We start from the raw sequence: 17,616 nt of genomic DNA on the forward strand, positions 1-17,616 counted from the left end.
AACCTGTTGTGTATGCCTAAGTAGATAAATAAATAAAATATTTTCTCATCCACAAAGAAATTCTTATTTAATTTTTCGAGTTCAAGAAATTGTGTACATCACTCGAATCAAAACAAGATGTTAATAAGGATGCAAGCAACCTGTGAAGCACCACATCTCACGTAGACCATTCTCTTGAGGCGAAGCACATTCGCATCTCGCATCGCATCACTATTTGTATGAGGTAACAAAAACAAAATAAGATTTGGCAAGCCAACTGATTTGTTATGACTTTGACATAAATCAAATCACTGAAACATGACGAAAATAACCTAAAATTGTTTCGTTTTTCATGGTAGATTTACTTATTTTAATATTTTATATCACTAGTTTATAAGAACTATGCCAGTGTTGTGTGGAACAGGGTGCGGTAAAAATGCCGTTTTGAAGGTGAAATCGTATAAAGTAACAACTAAAAAATCATGTAAACAAATAGGTCAAGTTTTAAAATCTCAACTTTTTAATTTCAGAGACCTAAAACTGGCGATGCCCTGTGTAAGGATTGCTTTTACTGGGCCTTTGAAACAGAAATCCACTACACCATCACTAAAAGCGAGCTGTTCAATAGAGGAGATTCAGTTGCGGTTGCTGCATCAGGCGGAAAGGATTCCACTGTGCTCGCTCACGTATTGAAAACTCTGAACAGTCGTTACGATTATGGTTTGAACCTTACTCTACTTTCAATCGACGAAGGGATCACTGGATACCGAGATGACAGTCTAGAGACAGTGAAGCAAAACAGAGACGACTATGAAATGCCTCTTAAAATTTTGTCGTACAAAGATCTTTATGGCTGGACCATGGACGAAATCGTCGCTCAGATAGGCAGAAAGAATAATTGCACTTTCTGTGGAGTGTTCAGAAGACAAGCATTAGACAGAGGTGCTGCAATGCTTGGGGTCAAATGTATAGCAACTGGACATAATGCTGATGACATTGCTGAGACAGTGTTGATGAATGTTCTCAGAGGAGACATTGCTCGCTTGAAGAGGTGCACTGCAATATCTACTGTAAGTTTCAGCTTGTATCAACTACTTCACTTATAAGGACTAGTCAATATAAACTTGTTCTTTATTCATAAGGGAATGTTTGTTGTTTTTGTGATTAATGAATGTATTGTGTTGTGTATTATTTGGCGCAATTTTCAGGGCAGTGAGGGAACTATCCCCAGAGTGAAACCTCTGAAGTACACCTATGAGAAGGAGATAGTGATGTATGCACATTACAAAAAACTTGTGTACTTCTCTACAGAATGTATTTTTGCACCAAATGCATACAGAGGGCATGCCAGGGCTCTGCTCAAGGACATGGAGAAGATCAGACCAGCTTGTATTATGGACATTATATACTCAGGTATTTGCAACTAAGCATCTATTTAAATATTTAAAAAGCAAAAGTATAGTTAACAAGTTATTAAAAAATGGGCATAGAAAAAGCATGTCAATTAAGGAAATCTTTGTTTGATTTCAGGAGAGACCATGGCAGTAAAAGATGAGGTGTCATTGCCAACACAAAGAACTTGTGTTAGGTGTCACTTTGTATCATCTCAGGAAGTATGCAAGGCCTGTGTTCTGCTTGAGGGTCTAAACAAAGGCCTACCTCGGCTCGGCATTGGCAAAAGCTCAAAGGCTAAGAAAATGTTGGATGAATACCACTCTAAGCAAAATGATGCATTAAAGTCAGCTGTGTTAGAGTTATCTGATGTAAATAATGAGAAATCAAGGATGAGTAGGAAATGTTGTAAATCTGGAGCTTGTAATAAAATAGATTGTAAGGAAACTCTTACCAATGGTAGTGACAAGTGTAACAGTAAGCAGTGCTGTTCTGGCAAATGTAGTTCTAAAGATGTCGACCCAGCAGCAAATAATGCTAAGTTAAACAATCTATTGGAACAATACGAGTTAGATAATTCACAAGCATCAGACAGGTCGTCAGGACAGAAAGAGACAAATATAGCAAATAGGTTTGAAGATGACAAGTCACACAATGAAGAAACCAATGGCGAAGAAGAAGACCTTTGTTCTGCCTCATGTGGCAGACTGGGTTCATTGCAGATAGGTTTCTAATGAATAAAAAAATTATACAATTTAAAATATTTATTTCTTTGATGTTTATTTCTAACTTAAATCCATGTAACAGTGTCATACAATCTTGTTACAACCAAAATATTTATTCAGATGACAAGATTACAACAACAGTGTTATCTCATAGCACAATACTGTCACCATTTTATATTCTCGAGTATAGAGCTTGGTTTTCTTATTAGTATACAAGTTAAACAGGCCATGTTGATCAACAGTTTCATTTATCGTAGTATATTAATGTCACACAATTATCTAAAATGTTAGTTAACATGTACTTATACTAATAGGTAAACCAAGTTTTTTAAAAATAAATAAAAAATATATGTCTAATTATAATCTAAAGCACTTCACTCCTACATTATTTGTACAATAACTTTATACAACAAGTGTGTGCACTTCTGTGATCTTTCCTAAGCAGAGAGATTAACAATGGTAAAATTCACATCGGAGACTGTAGTTACAGAGCAGGGAAGTATGGTTATGTAACATGTAATCACATTTCGCGAAGCTATGGTTACTGCACAATGCACATCCAATAACCTGCGAAATCGTTTTTTTTTAATATTTAATTTAGCATCACGGTGATAACAATGAGAAGGAGTTGGTGACATCTACCTGTCTCTCTCCGCGGCCGACAGCCTCACGTGATGAAGGCGGGCGCTCGGGAGACGATCCTCTCGCGACAGATGGGGCAGCTCCCGGTGATGTTGTCAGAGCAGTCCTCGCACAGGCACACGTGGCCGCACGGGAGTAGAATTATCTAGAATTCATTTTTATGTTTTGAAGTCTAATGCCGGCTCCACATTGTCGTCGAACAGTTTGCCAATCTTTGGCGGATACGAATACATTGCGGCTTTTTCATTGCGGTAAATAAAAGCACTCATACTAACTACGCAACGTTCACGCATTCGTGTCGGCATGTGTCTGAGTTCGGTGTAGAGCTTTTATAACATCCTATCTATAAGTTTATCAGAAATGTTTAGTAGTGAGATGAAAAAAAAGGAGCTGTGGGAGCTAAATCACGTCTTTCATATTTTAACTAAAATGTCTGTTTCAAACTCAACAAAATCGAACTACTGTATGAAATGTAGTATGGATAGTAGAACGCAAACGTTACAAAACTGCAGGCGTCACCCAATCAAAACAGTCTCCATTACCCGAACACCATTACCCTGCCAAATAGAAATGGCTGATGATGGTTACCTCCTTAGGGTTCTCCGAGCAGACGACACAGAGCTGCAGGTCGGGCAGGTTCTTGTCGCGGTTGTCCTTGCGGCGCTGGCGGCGACTCTGCGCCAGCGTCCGCTTGAGGTGCTCCTCTCTCGCGCGCCGCTTGCGCCGCGCCAGGTACTTGTACAGCACGCGGCACGACGCCGCCACCGCCACTGACCCGAACACCACCAGGAGCACCCTACCCAATATTTAATTTATTTGATGTCGTACTTGATGCAACGCATATCATTAGAAAGCATTCCATCATTTATAGTCCTCACAAATAGGTAACTTCTCAGCATTAAATATTTGAAAAACACCTAAATAAAATAAATTGTAAAATGATTTTTTACTCACACAATCGAAACAAACATAAATCAATGCATTGTGTAGTTGGTATAGTGTATGAATACGCAAACGAAAAACTGAGAACAGTTCTCTCAACATGCGCCAATAAATAGCGGCTTCCATTGATTGGCAGTTCCAATTGAGCAGGTCATCGGGTTAATAAATGAGTCAATGCCGCTGCACACACAACACTGGCAGTATATTGAATACAGTAGTGCATACATTTCTATTCATAAAATGGATGAAAATAATATATTTTGTTTTTGGATTTGAATTTTTTTCATACAATAAAATCCTGCTCCATGCAAACAGGGGACCTTAGTTTTTCCACAGAATTTCTATAATTTAAAACAAAATATTTTTAACTACCTCAAGAAATCTCTTGAACTAGCTAGCCTCTTCAGCAGTGATGACTTCGTAGCAGTAGTCAGGTACAATGGAAGCCCGTCTCTTGGGGGCTGGATCTTCAAAGATCCCGTGTTACTTCGACTCAGCTCCCCAATAGCTGTGATGTAGGATCCGTCTCGGAGCATCTCCTCCATAGTTTGAAGCCCTCGTTGTCTGACGCCGGAGAAGAAGCCCCACACATGATCGATCACTCCAGGTGACATAGGCTCGAATTTGTCAGAGATTACATCCATATCTATTTTAAAAAATACATTAACAATTAACTAATGTGGAATCGTCCGAGACAGGAGTTGTCACTTAGAATAAGATTACTCCATATTTTCCTGTAGGATGGCATATGACTAAATGAACACATAGCTTTGGCAGTTGATAGGTAACAATGGCATTCCCAAAGAGCTTGGCAGGCTGTAAAATAGCTGCCAAACCTTAAAAAGTTTTGTTTTTATTATTCAGACAGCCCAGGGCTTCATAGTCTCACACCCTAGAATGCAACTGGGAACATGTGAGGATTTAATGTGATTCTTATTTATTTTATTTTATTTATAACACACTAGCAGCTCATTAAGCTGATGCGTTCTGATGCGATTCTTGTTTTACATTTTTAAGAATCTTACCTATATTGGATTCCTCCTTAGTATATCTCTTTCTCTTAAATATCTCTACACCTAGGTATAACTAACAAACACCAGCTGCTCCTAGATATAGCCGGCTAATTCCTAGGTATCAATAACATATTACTACCTACTAAGATAGTACTACCTACTAGATAAAACTACTACTACCAGTAGATAAAACATACAGCAGTTGTCATATAGATACTTATTTTTGTGTGATAAAGTTATTACAAACAAAGAAGAATTTACCAAGTAATTCCGCCGCCAGTGCGTCCACAACTTCGATATTGTATTTGCCATTGCTGAGCACAAACGGTGTAGAGTTGCACACTTCGTGGATAGTTCGTGTTTGGTCTGACCAGAAACCGGCCGAGGTCCTCGCTATCACATGTTCTTTTATAGTCAATCTGAAATATTAAACATCTATTGACTATTCCATTATACCTTTCATGAAAATAATAATATCTAAGTGTAGTTTTTTTCTTGTCAAAAAATTTGAAAAAGAAAAAAATAAAAGTGTTCAAAATGTATTTACATACATTATTAATTACATGCACACATAACAAGGATCTTCAGCAATAACATTAGCGTTCTTATTAGAACAATAAAAAAAACATTTATGCTATGTAACTATAGGTTGAAGCAAAGCTCTTTTCCACCCTGGTTTAGAAATAGTATATTTTAAAACACCATGTCATTTTAAGCATCCAAACCAAATAGCTGGCCATATGTTTTAGGTTGAGAAAATAACTAGGAAAGTGGATCCTGGTTCCTGATGTTCAACAGCTTAGGAAAGCACAAATGATGATTTTAAATGATCTCTCTCTTATCAGAATAAGAGATCATTTAAAATCATCATTTACCATTGTACACTTAGTTGGCAAATAAATTATAAATTAATATGAATAAGTAAATAAGACCAACCTCTGAATGACTCCAGTGACTGAGTTATTATAGTTGCTAGTGATAGGGTTTCCCAGCGGCTTCACAAGGCCACGGATCACCACAAATGGGATGGTATTATTTGGATACTTATTGATCTCCTTGTTCAATGTTGAGTCTATGTCGAGGACTGGAGCTGTCTGTAATACAATTAAATAGGTTCTTGAAACCTGTTGACCCAACTAATAATATAAATGCGAAAGTTTGTATCTGTGTTAGTTTCAATCAAGTTATATTTGTGTAGTAAGTTTATACTACGCAATGTAATAAAAAAATTTTTCCTACAATTAAATATACTCTGTTTAGTCAGAAATCGGCTTACCTGTAGAGCATTGAGTATGTGTTTACATTTGCTCAGCTGTTTGATACAGAACCCTAAGATTAGGGAATCCAACCCTAAAATCACAGTTTCTCCAATAATTTCCGAGAAAAAGTCCATGTTGTTAGTCGCTTTTATAAGAACTGAACTACAATTAATTTAAAGATAGCTATTACTTTTAATTATACAATTTTATCAATCATTTTGGAAAATGAGAAAACTGATTTGACGTTTCTCCTTTTTGTTGAATTGACATGTTGCGTTTAGTTTTTTTTCTTGTGTGATAAATAACATGCAGATTAAAAAATAAAGTTGATTTTATAAACATACAAGTATATATATACCTATGTGAAGTATACATAATTAATAATTGCATAATAATATGATTCTACAGCAAAAAAGGATTTTATTGTCAGTCCTGGTGGAAACTAAACGCAGACTAGAGAAAAATGCAAATAGGTGCCGAATCCCACATTTCCTATATTAATTCAGTGTAGAAGGCTCAGAAAATAAAAAGCAACAGCATTGTTAATATTAAAATTTAATTATCATAAATAATATTTAATTTCTCCTTCTGCGAACCCTAGATATTCTCCAAGCGTTGGGTTCCTCGTACTTGTTGTACAGGGGTTCTAGCCGCTGGTTCTTCTTGAATTTGGACAGTTTAGTAGGGTCAGAGAACTTGAAGAACGCTGGCGCGAACTCAACCAGCCACTTCGGATCGATGGTGGTGACTTCGCGCATGTATTCCTTGGTAGTCTGTACCAGCTCGTGGTAAATTACCCTGCGAAAGATAATAGTCATATTAGAGTTCTCATTACAATTAGCAAGACATGATATGAAAGTGTTCCCATAACTTTTTTTAATGATCAATCTGTCTCGCTTGCATCTGAACATTATTTCCTTAAACGTTGAACGTCGGAGCCCGTTTCCCAACTTTTTATAAACCAAAGATACTTGGGCCAGGTGCTGGTCATAGACTATACTATATACTAAGTATAGAGTATGCTTTTGTATTTCTAGATATCCTAGATACACAAATAACAAGAATCATAATAATGTCTCACCATTCAGGCTGCCGGTTGAAGAGCGCGCTGGAGGGGTGAATGTAGACCACCTGTGAGTCCACCAGCGTGCGGTACCCCTCCTGCGGATCCTTCTTGGCCGCGTTCCGGAAGAACCCCGAGCAGATCGTCTTCTGGATCCGCACCGTATTCTTGCCCGCCGACACCACGTCCAGCTTGTGTCTGTCGACAGATTTCATCATTTATTTATAACTTTTACATCATAAAGGTTGTAAAAAATAAATAAATAAATATATTAGGACAAACCACACAGATTGAGCCAGCCCCAAAGTAAGTTCGAGAATTGTGTTATGGGATACTAACTCAACGATACTATATTTTATAACAAATACATATATAGATAAACATCCAAGACCCGGGCCAATCAGAAAAAGATCATTTTCCATCATGACCCGACCGGGGATCGAACCCGGAATCTCTCGGTTCAGTGGCTAGAACCTTACCACTGCGCCACCGAGGTCGTCGTAATATAGAAAGAGATAAAAAGATTTAAAATGCCAATGCTTCGAAGGGCTTTTCATAACAAAAAAGAATGCGGATATGAGATATGAGAGAATTATGTCTATATTGTGACGATCTGTTGTATGAACTTCTGTGTGTCGAGACATGTGGTCACCTGTCCATGATGCCCAGCAGCTGTTTCCTGACGTCCTGAGCGCGCTTCAGCGTGCGGATCTGCACGAAGTTCTCGTAGCACCACGCGTTAGAGAACTTGTTGTTCCTCCAGCTGTTGTACACGGCCAGCAGCGTGAGGTGGTCACCCTCGGGCTGGTTGAACTTCGCTTTCTTCTGATCGGCTAGAGCTTGCTTGTCCTGTAAATAAAATAAATTAAAATATCTAGGTCTATACTTATCTATATATCTATTATAATGTTTTGTAACAAGTAAAGTTTAGCTTACCTTGGGTCGATAGAAGACATTTTGCACGCTGAGCATAGACACGATGGTGAGGATCTCATCGGAGCACTGCAGCGCCACTGACATGATGAGAATCTTGGACAGGTTCGGCTCCAGGGGGAACTCCGCCATCTATAAATATAGAAATCGTATAACGATATTTATCAGGAATGCCGGTGGGCGAAGTGCGGGTTTGCATTTAACTTCTCACCATCGAACCGATTCGAAGTGAGACGCAGCAAACCAATCACATTGCGCTATTTTGACGCAACGACAACCACACTGCAATGTGATTGGTCTGCTGCGTCGCTGCGTCTCACTTCGAATCGATTCGATGGTGAGAAGTTAAATGCAAACCCGCATTAACCCCTAGTGTTGTATTTTTCGAAACGTTTTCGACATATAACGTTAACTTCAAAGAACTTAATAAATAACGTGAAGCTGTGGTGGTCCAGTAGTTATGGCAGCCGCCTTGGAACCAAAAAGTCCCAGGTTCGAATCCTACCCGTGCCATATGAATTTGAAGACATCAGCGCCATGATGAGGGGCTCCACGGGGGAGCTCCATGAAGGTAATACTGACCCTGCGGCCGAGCCTCGTCAGCAGCCCCTCTGCGTCCAGCGCGGACAGAGAGTGCAGCTGCTCCAGCGCCATGATGAGGGACTCCACGGGCGGCGCGTCCATGAAGTCGAAGTGGAGGAGGTCATTGATGCCCATCGTCTTCAGCTGCAGCACCTGGACAAATATTTAAGCCTATCATAGTCGCATGAAAAGTGTTTCGCGACGTTAATTTCTGTCGTTGGACGTTAGTTCTTGCTTCCGTAAACACCTGCGAGTTCGTGAAGCGCGGGTTTGCATTTCACTTGTCACCGTCAAGTGAGACGCAGCGAACCAATCACAGTGCGCTATTCTGACGCAACGACAACCACACTGCAATGTGATTGGTTCGCTGCGTCTCACTTCGAATCGATTCGATGATGGAAATGCAAACCCGCACTTACCCCTCTGTATTTCAAATTTCAACGAAATTGTTAGTCGTTTTCGAAAACTAACACGATCGGTTTTTTGGTCCTATAAGTACCTGTATACAAAATTTTAACAAAATAGTTTAATAAAACGTGAGTACAAAAATATTACACAAACATGAACTAGCTGCGCCCCGGAGTTTCGCTCCCGTGGACTTTCAGGACAAAAAGTGTGTTATTCCAGTTTATTTCTACTCGTATATCATTACTACATCCGTAAATAGTATTCATAACAATCCGTCCAGTAGATTTTTCGAGAAATATTAACGAACATACACACCCTCAACTTTCGCATTTATTGACCGAGCGAGCGAAGCGAGCAAAAATACGTACGCGTATGTTTGTAACGCGATAACTTTCGAATCGTTGGTCCGATTTTGATGAAATTGAAAAGGTATGTAGAGTCTGTCAATAGAATTTTTAAGTTCGCTGGGCAACAAAATCGTTTAAATCGTTTATGAAAAATTAACAATTTTGTAAAAATGTATAGTGTTCGCGGCGGTAAGTTCGCAGTGAACAACTAGTAATATTAATAATAAGTAAGAATTTCAAAGCTAGGAGTTGAGTAGTAGTTGTGCATGAGAGTAGAGTACCGTGGTGGCGAGGTTGGTGCGCTGTATCTCGGGCACGGGCGTGGGCAACATCTCGTCGCGGTAGGCGCGCTCCGTGTACAGTCGGTAGCACTTGCCCGGACCCGTGCGTCCGCCCCGACCCGCCCTCTGCTTCGCCGCCGCCTGTACAGTGTACACGGCAACTTATCTCATATTCTAGACTAACTTTTGACTTCGTATGTGAGTAAAAATCCGTTTCCCGTGGTAATATCAGGAAATCCCTTCTTGGCGCTACACTGTCCTAGGAACCTACACACCAAATTTCAGCTTTCGAGGCCTAATAGATTCGGCTGTGCGTTGTCTGTCAGTCTGTCACTTAGCAAGTCAAAAGTTTTATATATATATATATATATATTTTATGATTACAGCGGCGATCCAACACCTGACACTGGAATTTGCCAGATTACCATCATATTTTTATTTTGTTTTTTATTCTGGCAATAGCTTTGTAAAATAAACATTTATAATAACTATATACATAGGCATAAACTTTCGAAGGCTTAAAATGGGTATATATGTAACATATGTGAGCGAATTTTGTTTCAGTATAATATTATAGTTTTGTTTGTCCATCTCATCTCATCAGAGCGTTTTCCTCAGGGCATCGGATCCCAGAGTCCACTTACCTACTTTTTCTTCTACATTTCACACGGCCTTCGGCATCCTTAATAATCAGACCATCGGCCCTGTTTGACACTGGAAGGCAGGAGTCGTAAAAGTCATATAAGATGCCTTAAGGCCACTTGAACAAGTTCTGATACTAAGTGTTAGCAACGACACACTCGTTAAGAAAGAAGGATCGTTTTCATAAATGACTTTCAAAAATTGACTACTGAGGAGAAAATTCTTGTACGATAAGCAAATTTAACTCCCAAATTACCTGTGAAATTGGAGTGACAACCAATGAATCCATCCCAGTCTTAGAATTGTACACTTTCTGCTTCACAAATCCCGGGTCCACCACGTAGTAAATCCCGTCTATGGTCAGCGACGTCTCGGCAATATTGGTGGCGATCACCACCTTCCTCGAGCCAGGGGGCGCTGGCTCGAATATCCTTGTCTGCATTTCCGACGGCAACGCAGAATACACTGGCAGAATGATCAGCTCCGGCACATCAGGGCCCAACGACTTCATCCTTTCATACAAAATTTCACAAGCCGTATCGATTTCTTCTTGACCGGTCAAGAACAACAAGATATCACCGGGCGGTTCCCTCAAATGTATCTGCATTACTGTGATCAATGAGGCGTCTAGGTAATCCGTTTCAGGTTCTTTGGTGTACAGGACTTCAACGGGGAAAGTTCTTCCTGGGATCGTGAAGATGGGGGCTTCGAAGAAGTACTGTGAGAATTTCACGGCATCCAAAGTGGCTGAGGTGACGATGAGTTTGAGTTCGGGTCGTTTCTGAACGGCTTGCTTAAGGAGACCGAACAGTACGTCGGTGTGTATGGTGCGCTCGTGCGCCTCGTCCAGCATGATCACGGAGTACGACTTGAGGTCCAGGTCCATGAGGCACTCGCGGAGCAACATGCCGTCTGTCATGTACCTGGTGACAGCAAGGAACATATTTCCAGAATGTTAACATGACATAATAGAATGTTGAATTGTGGTCATCACGATGTATATGGAAAGATATAATATGTAACAACATGTTATGCTTTTCTATAAAAGGGTTTATCGCTTTCTCAAAAAGCTGGCAACGCATCGATGAATCGCATCGGGATGCTGGAGACCCTGTGCTGTATGTGCATATAAAATATATGTATAATATTTCGATCTAGTTCGTTTCATATTATAGTAAACTAGCTGCGCCGCGGGGCTTCGCTCCGAATTTCGGGATAAAAAATAATTAAGGAAGTATTACGGAAGATAATTTTCTACCTGTGTACCAAATTTCATAACAATCGGTCCAGTAGATAATGCGTGAAGCGCTAACAAACAAACAATATAGTGGCTCACTTGATGACAGTCTCGGGGCTGGTGCAGTCCTCGAAGCGGATGGTGTAGCCGACCTCCTGCCCCAGGCGGCAGCCGAACTCCTCGGCCACGCGCTTGGCCACGACATGGCCGCCACCTCCGCGGCTGGTAGTCTACCATAACAATACTCACTTGATGACAGTCTCGGGGCTGGTGCAGTCCTCGAAGCGGATGGTGTAGCCGACCTCCTGCCCCAGGCGGCAGCCGAACTCCTCGGCCACGCGCTTGGCCACGACATGGTCGCCACCTCCGCGGCTGGTAGTCTACCATAACAATACTCACTTGATGACAGTCTCGGGGCTGGTGCAGTCCTCGAAGCGGATGGTGTAGCCGACCTCCTGCCCCAGGCGGCAGCCGAACTCCTCGGCCACGCGCTTGGCCACGACATGGCCGCCACCTCCGCGGCTGGTAGTCTACCATAACAATACTCACTTGATGACAGTCTCGGGGCTGGTGCAGTCCTCGAAGCGGATGGTGTAGCCGACCTCCTGCCCCAGGCGGCAGCCGAACTCCTCGGCCACGCGCTTGGCCACGACATGGTCGCCACCTCCGCGGCTGGTAGTCTACCATAACAATACTCACTTGATGACAGTCTCGGGGCTGGTGCAGTCCTCGAAGCGGATGGTGTAGCCGACCTCCTGCCCCAGGCGGCAGCCGAACTCCTCGGCCACGCGCTTGGCCACGACATGGTCGCCACCTCCGCGGCTGGTAGTCTACCATAACAATACTCACTTGATGACAGTCTCGGGGCTGGTGCAGTCCTCGAAGCGGATGGTGTAGCCGACCTCCTGCCCCAGGCGGCAGCCGAACTCCTCGGCCACGCGCTTGGCCACGGACATGGCGGCGACCCTGCGCGGCTGCGTGCAGGCGATCTTGCCGCGCGCTGTGAGTCCGCACTCCGCGAGGTACTGCGTGATCTGGGTCGTCTTGCCGGACCCGGTCTCCCCGATCACTATGAGGATCTGGTTGTCGGCCACGGCCTGCGTGGAAGACATGGTGAAGTTAAAATGTGTAATTGTATTAAAAAAACCACAATTGAAAAAAATCTACACAAACAAAGTGCACGTACGCACACGTTGTTAATATACAAGACTCATTAATTCATGAATCTATTGAAAAATTACGACTTGAAACGATTCTGTAAGAATTTAGTTTTAAAGTTCAAAATCCAATACTATATTAATTTAAAATAGTTATTTCCATATTTTCTTCTTACCTTAGTCAATTCGTCTCTCAGCTTGTAAATGGGCAGCGACTGCCTCTGCTCCAGCAGCGACAGGTTCGTCTTCTTCCCGAACGACGACTTCTTCCCGCCAATCACGTGCTTCTTCCACTCCGGTAGGTCCTGGGGTGTGATGCCGGTGCCCCTCATGTTCGCAGCCAACGCCCGCCCATCAGACTCCGGGAGCGGATCTATCCAGTTTTTGTTCAATCCAGTCGGTAAGCTTTCCATCTCTTGCTCGCGTTGGATCATCTTCTGTTCTCTTCTCTCTTTAGCTAAAGCGGACTGCATCATAGCCGCTTGTGCCAAGGAGCCGTCAGGGTTCTTCACAATCCTGACTGGAGACAGGTCATGCAAGGCCCGGCCGTGACCCTGAAGGAACGGAGGCTCGTCTTCGACTAGTTCTATTTCGATGTCCGCTTCCCCGTCTTCATCTTTTGGTAGTAGACCCGTCTCCTCGTCGAAGTCTGGCAGCTCGCTTTTATCTATGACTCCAGATGATATCATCTGCACAAACAATATTTCGATTTGATTGTATACTGTAATTTTAGTCATGAAACATATTTTTGGTTCTCTGAGCTGGATATTAACAGGGAGTCCACAGCAAAAGTTCAAAAAAAATAATCTGACCATTTTTTCAAATTTTCAGGCCAATGCTTCAAAAATTTCAGTAAGTAGCTGTTTTATGTGTAATTTATAAGCAAAGTGAAAAATATCTGAAATTGAAGTTATGAAAAACTGACTTTTCCCGACCACCTTGAGCTTCCCTGACTATCCAGAATGTGGACACCCTGATATCTACATGGACAGTATGGCTGAGTGCCTACCTGCTTGATCTCCCAGCGCTCGGGGCTGGAGACCCTGGTGACGCGCTTGCGGCTGGAGTCCTCGTCGGGGTCGAGGCCCTGCAGCCCGGCCAGCACGGCGGCCGCGGCCGGCGGCCGGTCCGGGTTGCGGCCCGACCGCTCCGCCTGATCAGATCACATATCATATTTAACTTCACATGCTCGTAATGTTTCACATTATCATCAGCTAAAATTACATTTCAAACTCTAAAGCATAAAGTACAATCTCCTCTCTACAAATTTCTTGTTTATTCAAAAGAAAATCTCATACAAAAGTATAATCTTTGTCTAATCAACTATTAAGTTTACGACATACCACCGTAGGTATATTAAAGTTTCTTTTTCTATTCAAAATGAAAAAGCCACATCAGGAATATGCAGAAGAAAAATCAATTAAACAATTAATCTTACCTCCAGATGTGCGTGTGATGTGGGATTCAAATCTTTGCCAGTCTCCTGGCACACATCCTTCATGGTGAGGGAGACCTTCTGACCTGTCACTGACAGCACTTTGATCTGCAAATAAAGCTGTCATAAGTTAGGCAATCTCTATAATAATTCATAACCTATTTCAACTGTAACTAGACTATTTTTGCCATTACTAACTCCAACAAATATGGAGTAAAAAAGTTACCTTTTATCAACTAACCGCGTTTCCATGTTCCAGGTTGCATTTGCTATAACCAAAATTTGCTTAAAAAATAAAACATTTGAATTTTCAAGATTTGGCTTTATTTTGTGACAGGCTACCAAACAGATGTCAAGGCTTCATATTCCTTTATCGCCTCGTAGGACATTTATCTAGGTATTTACATATTACTTCCATTCACCTTCATATCGTTACTGGGGTATTATTTAATCTGGGGTATTATTTAATCTGTGGTATCATATAATCTCATTTTCTATATGCGAATTCTGTGAATTTATGCAGCCCGCCCGCACGAAAGGAAAGATATGGAGTGATCCAATTCATCTTAAATTTTAATAATAATTTTAAAAAGATTTTGTTGGGCGTACCTTAACCTTGTCCCCTCTGGAGACAACATCAGACACATTGGTGACTCTACCCTCAGACCTGAGCTGAGATATGTGGACTAATCCCTCCCATCGCTTCCTCACACCTTCTATTTGCACAAAACACCCAAATGGCACTATATTTGCCACTCTGCCATTATAAATCTGAAAATGAAGGACTTATAAATAAAATGTTTATGACTAAAATGACGATACATACAGATGTCAATGACAAAATCAAGTAAGTTCCGTGTCCAATGATGCCCAAGTTGTATTATGTACAAGTAAATAATGATAAGTAATGAATTAAGATCTATCATAATTATTTTTTATGCCATCTGCACACATAACTCTGGGATAAATTTTAGTGAATTAGATTAGATCTATGTTTGGTCCCAGTGGTTGCATGCATTCTCAAGGGAGGGATGGAGGAAAGATAAACAAATACCAAAACAAATGATACACTTACTTTTCCAGGCTCAGGGTCGTCACTCATTTCAACCTCAGGACTGCGTCTCCTAGGCTTCTTTGTGTAATCAGTATACTTCTCCTCTCTGCCGCGTGACTTTGACCTTCTTCCTCTTGACCTTGATCTCCTTTCGTGAGATTTCGACCTCCTCTCTCTTGACTTTGACCTCCTACGCCTATCTCGCCTATCTCTAGACCGTTGTCTTTCTCTAGACTTAGACCTACGCCTTTCCCTTGATTTTGACCTGTGTCTATCCCTTGAACGGGACCTCTGTCGATGTCGGCTTCTAGACCTTCTTTTCCTATCTCTACTTCGACTTCTCTTATCTCTACTTCTGCTTCTTCTACCTCTACTCTTACTACGTCTACTTCTTCTTTCTCTAGAACCTTCTCTTTTACGACTGTGATCTTTGTCTTTGACCATATCCTCCTTTTTGGGTTCAGATTTAGCAGTGAAAGTAGTTTTGAGATCAGATTTAGGAGCAAGAGCCTCTAATTCTGCCATGGCTGCATCCACCACAGCATCATTATTTCTAGATTTCGACTCATCTTTAAACACATCCTTGGAAGTTATCCTTTTCATTTTTTTATCATCTTCCTCTTCACTGCTATCATCATCCGATGAAAACAGAGGTGGTTTCTCATTAGGTATTGCCAATCCGGGAAATTTGCATGCCAATGGATCCTTATTACTTTCCGTCTCATTGGAGGTAGAAGAGGTGTTTGCTGGCTTCATGTGCTGGATGATGCGCAGCAGGTTTGTCATGAACGAATCAGAAAATTCAGCCCCATTTTCAATCAAAGCCTTTTTGAAATCATCAAAATTTGGATTCTTGTCAGCTAAATCTATTATAAACTCAGCTGAAAGTGACAATATATTGGTTAGTAATTATATCATCATTATGAGTAATAATTATTAATTAACAAAAATCGAGATTAACATTTATTTTATATATTTCATTTAGAAAATAACCTGAATTATAAGTGATACAATACATAAGTTTATATTTGATACTATATTTTTATAAGATATGAATAGAAAGCAATTAAATTTACTGTACCAAATAACTTCATATTATAAACACCTTACCTAAATCCTTATCATTTAAACCCAAGTGATTGTCTAATTCAGTGCATACTTTTGAAACAAGGGATAAATGTTCTAATTTAGCAACTTCATCCATTTTATTTTATTGATAAACAGACACACTTATTCAAATTACTTTACTGCATGTTTTGGGCAAAAAGACAAAGTCTATAAAAATGCATTCTGTGGACAAAGTAACGCAGAGCAATGAGCGTAATATGAGCAATGTCAAAATTTTACTTGACATGAACATTATTTTTTTGACAGTGACAAAATAGTACCATTGTGTGTCACCATAGATCCAGGCCGCGCGGAGGTCCTTCTAAATCTTTCTAAATCTATACCATAGATAGACCAAAAGAGCCCGCGCGTTGGGTGACGTTGACATTCTTGTGTTATTTTATTTTCACGTTATGACTTCTCCTCGGCGAAAGCAAAGCCCAGCAAAGCAAGCAAAATGTTAAAATGTTGCAACGAAAAGTTATTTAATTGTGAATTATAATTTTACTTTGGGTCGATTTTCCTACCTTTTATTTTAGGCAAGTGAATTTTCGTAATTTGTGTGCATTTACTCGTATCATGGAAAATAACACAGATCATTCAGACCAAAACAACTACAACTCGCTATCAGTCCAAGACGTAGATGTTGATTTTTTGCCAATTGTGTATGAAATTATAAGAAGGTATTTCATTTTTATCGTCTTACGTGTTTTTAAAAATTCCTATTTTACTGAGTTATTCATTGGTGCTGTTTGTTTAGCGTTGAGCGAGATTACCACGACAACTCTGCCAAGGCCCGCGAGTCGGCGGACTGCAGCCACAAGGTTCTCGAATTGCAGAAAAAATTAGACATAGCACGTTCTCAGGTTATTCTCACTACACTTTTATCTCTATTTATCAAATCTACTATACTTTAATACATGTTTTATGATTTCTTGTATGATAATTATTATGTAATATTTTCAGATAAAGCGTCTCTCTGGTATTGATTACAACAAACAAGACCAGCTGAAGCAATTTGAAATCTTGCGCACCCAGCTGCGACTGAAACGAGAACTCCTACAGAAGTACCGGAACATGTGCTCCTTTGAAACCTCATTCAAGTGACAGTAACCATGCCTCTACGTGCTTTGCTCAGGTATTTGGCCAACAATGAACACCTGGTGCAGAAGATAGCAGAGTCTTACCCAGTGAGGCGGGCTGCTCAGTTGGCAGTCTCAGTATTCTACAGAGGCAAGGAGAAACTGTCTGAAGTTGATCCAGAAAAAGTCAATAGACTGATGTCATTTGTGAAGAAGTTCAGTGCAAACCTAAAAGAAGGGATTGAAGATGCCAAGAAACAAGTAAAAAAATAGTTTTAATAAAATAGGTCAATTTAGATTTGCTACTATAGTGTTCAGTCTTAGCTATGGCGAAAT

General features: G+C 40.8%; 4 protein-coding genes across 5 annotated transcripts; 2 read left to right on the forward strand and 2 right to left on the reverse strand.

Annotated features, from left to right (window-relative positions):
- Positions 1–228: 228 nt before the first annotated feature.
- On the forward strand, positions 229–2,134 carry Ctu1 (Cytosolic thiouridylase subunit 1). Of its 2 annotated transcripts, none has more exons than XM_053769565.1 (4): positions 229–334; positions 510–1,049; positions 1,188–1,392; positions 1,510–2,134. In XM_053769565.1, exons 1-4 carry the CDS (start codon positions 332–334, stop codon positions 2,103–2,105), a joined length of 1,344 nt encoding a protein of 447 aa, XP_053625540.1. In that variant the 5' UTR covers positions 229–331; the 3' UTR covers positions 2,106–2,134. The 2 variants fall into 2 exon arrangements, with proteins under 2 accessions (XP_053625540.1, XP_053625539.1); XM_053769564.1 differs by having other exon boundaries at positions 260–429.
- On the reverse strand, positions 2,118–6,211 carry Mul1 (Mitochondrial E3 ubiquitin protein ligase 1). The gene is made up of 6 exons (XM_053769567.2): positions 5,970–6,211; positions 5,630–5,787; positions 4,955–5,112; positions 4,053–4,326; positions 3,327–3,534; positions 2,118–2,883 (listed from the first exon to the last, which is right to left on the reverse strand). The coding sequence occupies exons 1-6, from the start codon at positions 6,084–6,086 to the stop codon at positions 2,764–2,766; spliced, it is 1,035 nt and encodes a 344-aa protein (XP_053625542.1). The 5' UTR covers positions 6,087–6,211; the 3' UTR covers positions 2,118–2,763.
- A 278-nt stretch (positions 6,212–6,489) lies between these two features.
- pea (peanuts) lies at positions 6,490–16,419 on the reverse strand. Its single transcript, XM_053769419.2, has 14 exons — positions 16,202–16,419; positions 15,113–15,972; positions 14,647–14,808; positions 14,041–14,145; positions 13,612–13,755; positions 12,779–13,291; positions 12,295–12,542; positions 10,465–11,131; positions 9,567–9,707; positions 8,531–8,683; positions 7,952–8,080; positions 7,668–7,864; positions 7,034–7,213; positions 6,490–6,750 (listed from the first exon to the last, which is right to left on the reverse strand). Exons 1-14 carry the CDS (start codon positions 16,293–16,295, stop codon positions 6,528–6,530), a joined length of 3,816 nt encoding a protein of 1,271 aa, XP_053625394.1. The 5' UTR covers positions 16,296–16,419; the 3' UTR covers positions 6,490–6,527.
- Positions 16,420–16,604: 185 nt separating this feature from the next.
- MED9 (Mediator complex subunit 9) lies at positions 16,605–17,450 on the forward strand. The gene is made up of 3 exons (XM_053769289.2): positions 16,605–16,881; positions 16,959–17,064; positions 17,165–17,450. The coding sequence occupies exons 1-3, from the start codon at positions 16,778–16,780 to the stop codon at positions 17,303–17,305; spliced, it is 351 nt and encodes a 116-aa protein (XP_053625264.1). The 5' UTR covers positions 16,605–16,777; the 3' UTR covers positions 17,306–17,450.
- Positions 17,451–17,616: the final 166 nt, after the last annotated feature.

The sequence above is a fragment of the Plodia interpunctella genome, chromosome 3 (assembly GCF_027563975.2).
Source record: "Plodia interpunctella isolate USDA-ARS_2022_Savannah chromosome 3, ilPloInte3.2, whole genome shotgun sequence".
NCBI classification, from domain to species: domain Eukaryota; kingdom Metazoa; phylum Arthropoda; class Insecta; order Lepidoptera; family Pyralidae; genus Plodia; species Plodia interpunctella.

What these genes read in the sequence shown, in the direction of transcription:
- Ctu1 (XM_053769564.1), top strand. Translation starts at nt 382, where the DNA reads ATGCCAGTGTTGTGTGGAACAGGGTGCGGTAAAAATGCCGTTTTGAAG. An exon ending in GTAAAAATGCCGTTTTGAAG is followed by an intron (nt 430 to 509) that starts GTGAAATCGTAT and finishes TTTTAATTTCAG; the next exon opens with AGACCTAAAACTGGCGATGC. An exon ending in GGTGCACTGCAATATCTACT is followed by an intron (nt 1,050 to 1,187) that starts GTAAGTTTCAGC and finishes CGCAATTTTCAG; the next exon opens with GGCAGTGAGGGAACTATCCC.
- Mul1 (XM_053769567.2), bottom strand. Translation starts at nt 6,086, where the DNA reads ATGGACTTTTTCTCGGAAATTATTGGAGAAACTGTGATTTTAGGGTTG. An exon ending in ACATACTCAATGCTCTACAG is followed by an intron (nt 5,788 to 5,969) that starts GTAAGCCGATTT and finishes ATTGTATTACAG; the next exon opens with ACAGCTCCAGTCCTCGACAT. An exon ending in GCTCGGAGAACCCTAAGGAG is followed by an intron (nt 2,884 to 3,326) that starts GTAACCATCATC and finishes AATGAATTCTAG; the next exon opens with ATAATTCTACTCCCGTGCGG.
- pea (XM_053769419.2), bottom strand. Translation starts at nt 16,295, where the DNA reads ATGGATGAAGTTGCTAAATTAGAACATTTATCCCTTGTTTCAAAAGTA. An exon ending in AGCGCTGGGAGATCAAGCAG is followed by an intron (nt 13,292 to 13,611) that starts GTAGGCACTCAG and finishes TTGTTTGTGCAG; the next exon opens with ATGATATCATCTGGAGTCAT. An exon ending in ATGTCTTCTATCGACCCAAG is followed by an intron (nt 7,865 to 7,951) that starts GTAAGCTAAACT and finishes TTTTATTTACAG; the next exon opens with GACAAGCAAGCTCTAGCCGA.
- MED9 (XM_053769289.2), top strand. Translation starts at nt 16,778, where the DNA reads ATGGAAAATAACACAGATCATTCAGACCAAAACAACTACAACTCGCTA. An exon ending in GTGTATGAAATTATAAGAAG is followed by an intron (nt 16,882 to 16,958) that starts GTATTTCATTTT and finishes CTGTTTGTTTAG; the next exon opens with CGTTGAGCGAGATTACCACG. An exon ending in TAGACATAGCACGTTCTCAG is followed by an intron (nt 17,065 to 17,164) that starts GTTATTCTCACT and finishes TAATATTTTCAG; the next exon opens with ATAAAGCGTCTCTCTGGTAT.